This window comes from Lepidochelys kempii, chromosome 20 (genome assembly GCF_965140285.1).
Source record: "Lepidochelys kempii isolate rLepKem1 chromosome 20, rLepKem1.hap1, whole genome shotgun sequence".
Lineage (NCBI taxonomy): Eukaryota > Metazoa > Chordata > Testudines > Cheloniidae > Lepidochelys > Lepidochelys kempii.
Window position 1 is genome coordinate 1,378,285 of NC_136399.1, and position 6,090 is coordinate 1,384,374.

At 67.2% G+C, this 6,090-nt stretch overlaps 1 protein-coding gene across 1 annotated transcript in view; it reads right to left on the reverse strand.

The window, feature by feature from the left end:
- Positions 1-15: 15 nt before the first annotated feature.
- The window catches only part of FMNL3 (formin like 3), a 48,024-nt gene continuing 41,949 nt past the window's right edge, over positions 16-6,090 (reverse strand). The window contains 4 exon segments of the mRNA XM_078849694.1: positions 16-1,874; positions 3,635-3,746; positions 4,268-4,357; positions 5,545-5,646. Coding sequence (XP_078705820.1) covers positions 1,702-1,874; positions 3,635-3,746; positions 4,268-4,357; positions 5,545-5,646 — 477 coding nt within the window. The 3' untranslated portion in view covers positions 16-1,701.

The following is a 6,090-nucleotide window of genomic DNA, read 5'->3' on the forward strand; positions in this document are numbered from 1 at the left end:
ATGGGGCACAGCGGGCTGCATAAACAGTCAGTATATTTCACATGTACAAAAAGTCACAGCTAGCTACAGAGCAACAACGGCGACGCTGTAAACAATGGGGCAGCCACGTGGGTGCCGTGGGGCGGGCAGCGGCCCCGCTGCAGCCACCGCCTGGGCCTTGGTCCCTTTCGTTCCAATAGTGTTCATGCAGCCCCAGGCGTCGGGGCAGGAGCTGAATGCCCAGGGAGGGCGGGGGGTAAAGTGCTGGTCTGCTCTGAAAAATAACCGGGCCCAGCGTGGGAAGGGGCTGATTCCCCGGGCAGCTCCCGCAGGGGCTTCGGGACGGCCTCCCATACCCCTGGCGGCAGAGGAGAGCTAACACGCGGATTGGGTGCAATTCCAGGCCGGGCACGGCTGTGACAGCGGGGGGAGCGTCTTTGGTTTAGTGGCTGCCGCAGCACGTGCTCCAAGGCCCACTACCATTGTTGCCAGCGTGTTTACACGCCCCCGCCCCCAAGCTGGAGCTGAACCTGGTTTGCCACTGCAGGGACATGTTCCCCTCCCAAAATCACTGACACCCCGAATGCTCAACTGACAGTGTTTGGTCAAGTGGCTGGACCGGGGCCCACTGGGGCATTTCACTGACGTGACCCACCAAAGTGCAAGGGGCCCTGCAGCCAGCCCTCCCCCCTGCACTGGCTGTGGGCCGGGGTGTGGCAGTTCCCCCCACGAGACTCTCCTGGGGGTGGGGGTGTCAGCGTTTGCCCAGGCCCAGCAGATCCCAGTGAGCTGGAGTGAAGGCCATGTGCAGGGCACGTCAGGGCCCACTGCGCTTAGTATTTGGTCTGGAGAACACCACTGTTCGTCAGGGCAGGCCCTGGCTGAGAGCGGGAGCAGGTCACGCCAGGCCCCATCCCACCTTTAGGACAGGCCTTGGGGCGTGGCAAGGAGGAGGCATCACGGCCGTCACCAGGGAGGCCGGCTTGGGGGAACCTCTGAGGCCACTGGAGGCTCAGGCCCTAGCTTGGATGGTGTTATGCCGGCAGTGGGGGTGAGGCTCATTCAGGCCCCAATTGCAGTGGAAGGTGGTACCCAACTCCCTGCAGGATCCTGGCCTCCACCCCAGCTGGGACACGTCTGCCCTTGGAGGACACGGCCAGCCGGGTTGGCCGGCTTTTGGGTTTAGGAAAGGCCCTGTGTCGCAGTGGTTCCTGGCCCCGGACACAGCACATGGCCCGTGTCAGCCGTACCCAGCCCTGGTGCCCTCCATGTGTTGCACAGGGCCAGCGATGGGAAATTGCCCCAGGGGAAGTGCAAGGGGCCCCGAGCCTGGTTCTGGTGTAGCCCCAGGTGAGGCTGGCGGTCAGGCCTTGGCTTTCCAGAGGGCGTTGTGCCTGGAGAAGGCCGGGGCAGCCATGCGGGGCCAGCTGCCGCCGACGCTGCCATGGGCTGGAGCGTTCCCGAGTGGCTGGGAACAAGGCAGGGAGGGGGCTGGCTGGTACCTGGGCCACAGCCTCCCTGCAGCGGCTGCGCTGGCTTGAGACCCGGTGGGGCTCGGTCTAGCCCTGCCCCCCCAGACTCGGGCCACAGGGGGGCCCACACCCAGGGTCACGGCCGCTGGAACCCGAGCGCCAGGGGTTGCTGCATCTGCCAGTGTCCTTCCAACGGTGCCGGTGCGGACGCCGGCCCCCACCGTGCCGAAGTGGAGCTTCCTTGCCCTCGCTAATACTGTCGTTCTAAGGCACTTCCCAAGGCACAGAGCCAGCCTCGCCCAAGGTCCCTTTGGTCCTTCAGTGCGGAGTCGGGGCAGGGGGCGGGAGGGGCAGGACAGAGGCCCCTGGGGTCCAGGCTCCGGCTGGCGGCGTTGGCCCGTCTGAGCGGCTGGGAGTGAAGGTCTGGTCGGGGGAGAGAGCGGGCGTTAGGAGGGGGGAGTAGGGGCCATGGGCAGGCCAGGGCACCCATGCAGAAGCTGCTCCTGCGAGGCGCCCAGCTCTGGGGAGTGACACTGCAGCCACCCACCCCTTCCAGCCTGCAGCAGCGGCCCCTTGGGGCATGTTTGCTCCTGGCTGGTGAGACCAGTGGCCCCCCAGCAGAGGCCCCCACACCTGCTTTGCGTGCCTGGGGAAAACCAGCCCCCTGGCTCACGTGCAGAGCCCCGGCTGGGCAGCTGCAAGCAGCACCCTGGGGTGGGGCACCGAGCCAGGCTGCAGCCAGGGACCTTTGCCCGGCAGCCCTGGCCAAGCGGGGGGGGGGGGTGTCCCTTACCCTCTGCCCTGGCTGGGGCGCTAGAGGCAGATCGTTCTTGCTGCTATGGGGGGGGGGCAGAAACAAGGGGGCGTTAGAGCCAAGCCACTGGCAGGGAGGAGTCCCCGCCTCCGCCTCCGGCACGGGCAGGACCATGCCTTGTTCCAGAGCGGGGATGCCCCGAAGGCCAGGGGAGGGAGAGGCCGTTTCCTGGGGGGCTGGCTTAGGGGTTTGGTCTCCTTGCTTTGGCATGTTAAGGGCTGCGATCCCATTTCACCCCCAACACAGAGCACGACTCCACCCCCGTCCCCGGAATGGCCTCGCCCAGGCTGCCAGGTGCTGAGACTCGGCAAACTCACTCCCCATGGAGGCAGTGCCAGGTGGGAGCAGACACTGAGCTGGATTCTGCAGCCCATCCCCCCGCCCCCAAACCCCGCCAGACCCCACAGCCAGCAATGGTATCCGCACCGTCCTCCTGGAGCACAGCCAGTCCCCACGGCACCGCCGACCCTGCTCCATGCACTGGGGCAACAAGCTGGCGCGTCACCGACCAGCAGAGACCGCTGCCTCGACCCCGCGCACCCCCCATGCAGGCACCAAGCCCCCTTGGGGGCGGATTTAGTAAACTATTCTACTGCGTTAGCATGGAGGGCACATGCTCTGGGAGGGGACGGCATGCAGCGCCAGGGTGGGTGCCCCTGAGCAGGGGGTGTGGTGGGTGAGGGGGGAGGATGCAGGATGGGGTGCTCTGGCTGGGGCGTGGAGGTCCATGCAGCGCCAGGGTGGGTGCCCCTCGGGGCGGTGGCGGGCGAGGGGGGGGATGCAGGATGGGGTGCTCTGGCCGGGGCCGGGACGTGGAGGTCCATGCAGCGCCAGGGTGGGTGCCCGTGAGCACAGGGGCATGGCAGTGGGAAGGGGACAGTGCATGGGGGACGGGGCGCTCCGTCCGGGGGCATGCACGGGGGGCATGGGGGCGATACCTTCGCAGGGCATTACAGCGCCCGGGGCTAACAGTTAGACTCATCGTGGTGGGACGGGTCGCAGAAGAACCTAGAGCCCCGTTTGGCGGATCGGGCCGTGAAGGGGACGCTCTTCAGCACTGCAGACGTTTGACAGAGACACATGTCAAAGCCCGCACGGCCGCACCCCACCCGCCCCCACGACCCCAGGGAGCTGCCAGCCGGGGCCGAGGCTCAGCAAGCCCCTGGCAGGGCCACCCTGGCTGGCGTTGAGCCGAGACGGCTTCTGCCCCAAGCCGGCTTCCAGCCAACCAGACAGATGCGGCGCCGGGAGGGGCACGACCCGGACCCAGGCGTCCTGAGTCCGGGCCCAGCGCCCCGTCCACTCGGCCACGCTGCCTCGGGGGCTCCCCCAGCCCCGGGGGGGAAGGAGCGGGGGGGCGGGCCCCTACCCGTGATGATGTCCTCGATGGTCCCGTCCTTGCCCTCATAGACGGGCCGGTGCTCCTTGGCCTGCCGCCGGCGCAACTCCGCGATCAGCTCCTGCTCCTGCCACTTGTTCCGCTGCAACGAGCACTGGGTGGGGGCAGGGCTGGGGAGACCCCCCCCGGCCCCCCCAGGCAGACCCCGCCCGGCCCGTACTCCCCCCACCGCTCCCCCCCGCCCGGCCTGTACCCACCCCCAGGGCAGATCCCGCCTGGCTTGTACCCCCTGCCCCCGGGGGCAGAGCCCGCCTGTAATCCCCCCACTGCTTCAGGCAGATCCCCCCCCATAACCTCCTCAGGCAGGGCAGATCCTGCCCCGCCCAATCCCCCCACCCTTCCAGGTATGCAGGGTGGGAGCAGTGCTGAGAAGGACAGAGCAGCGTCACCCGGGGGTGCACGTGTCCCGTCCCGGCATCCCCCCCCTGGGAGAGAGCACGATTCACGGATTTCCCCCCACCCCCCCGCAGCTGTGACATCCCTTCCTGGGAGCGGCCTTTGGCTTTGTCCCTATGCCGCCGGGCTCGGCAACAGGTGAAATGCCGTAGGGATGGCGGGGGGAGCTCCGGGCCGCCCCCGCCGTACCAGCACCCCCCTCCCTACCTTCTCCAGCTTCTTGGCCTCCTGGGCCAGCATCTTCTCCCGCAACACCTCCTCCTGCTTCTTCCGCTGCTCGTTCTCCTGCTCCGCGTCCTGCCGGCACAACGGGGGCGGGGGTGTGTGAACGGCACCGACTGGGTCGGCGCGCCAGACCGCGGCCCGGCTGATGCCAGGTCCATCAGGGCAGGAGGGGAAGAGGTGGAGGGAGGGGTCAGCAGGGAAGGCAGGAATCGCTCAGCCGCAGCCCAGCGGGACAGGCGGGGCGGCAGCCCGGGATGGGCAGGGCGGGGGGGTCTTCGGGATGCCGCAGGGCAGGGCAGCCGCGCTGGGGTCCAGGAGCAGCAGGGGTGGCCGGGGAGGTGCCAAGATCCAAGCTGCCCGAGCGCTCACAGGAAGTACCGGGACCGCGCCCCTAGCGGCTGGGCCAGCCGCTTCCCGTGCGGGACAATGGCAGGAAGGGGCCTGCCGCTGCAGGCTGAACCCAGCCCCAGGACACAGAGCGGGGGGGCCTCCTGCGGCGGGGGGCGGGCGCCAGCTCTGCAGGGGTTTGACGAAGTGGGGCTGTTCTTAATGTTTCCTCTGAATAGTGTGGGGGTGCCTCAGTTTCCCCTAGGCAGTTCTTAAGTCTCTAGGGGGTGGGATAAGGGTGTATGATCATTGCAGAGCCCTAGAGGGCAGGTGTGTGCAGGGGTCTGGACACAGAGAATGGCCGACACCCTGTTTCCTGGCCACTGATGGCCTGGGCCCTTCCCCCCCTGCAAGGTGAGAGCTAAAGGGTTGGAGAACAAAGGAATCCCGGTGACCTCCTGGCCCGGGACAGGGACAAAGCCCAGAGGAGGAGGGGCTGGAGGGAGTTTCAGTTTGGGGCTGGCTGGGACATGGAGTGAAGGGCAGACGGGGTTGTCTGGCTCACTGCCCCCCAAAATGGACCCGGCTGAGGGGTCCTGTTCTCTGCACCTACAAGCTCTGTGTTAGACCATGTTCCTGTCGTCTAATAAACCTCTGTTTTACTGGCTGGCTGAGAGTCCCGTCTGACTGCGGAGTTGGGGTGCAGGACCCTCTGGCTGCCCCAGGACCCTGCCTGGGCGGACTCGCAGTGGGAAGCGCACGGAGGGGCAGAGGATGCTGAATGCTCCGAGGTCAGACCCAGGGAGGTGGAAGCTGCGTGTCCTGCAGACAGGCTGCTCCCCGAGAGGAGACTCCCCAGACTCCTGACTGGCTTCCTGGGGATCAGTTCCGAGCATCGCCCGGGGACGCCGTGACAGGGGGGCTCCTCTCACCTTGTAGGAGCGGATGAAGCGGACGAAGACGGGGAAGAACACGGAGGGGGGCATCGTCTTGGGGCTCTCGCCAAAGTAGCGCACGACCATGTTGTAGGCGTCCTGCCAAACAGGAGGCAGATGATGCTGGATCGTAGCAAACTCCCCGCGCCCCCCCCAGCCCCTCAGGTGCCTCCCTACGCAGCCAGATGGCGGGAATTTCAAATGCTGTGGCGTGCAAAATACTACCCGGCCCCATGCAGACAGGCACGCAGTTCCGGTGCACGGCGCGTGTGCACGGCGCACACCCGGCCACACCCGGGACGTGAGCGCACTACCGGTGCACGGCGCGTGTGCACGGCGCACACCCGGCCACACGCAGGCACGCAGGTCTGCACCAAGAGATTTCTCAGCGCCTGGTTTTTAGTCACCGCAAGTCCCACAACTCAAGCGACAGGCCCAAGGCGCGAGATGCTGCTCGCCCAGGGCCCTACTTCAGCCTGGGGCCCTCAGCTCGCAGGGTGCTTGTGGGGCCAGAGGAGGCGGCGGAACTCTGAGATAGCGCGT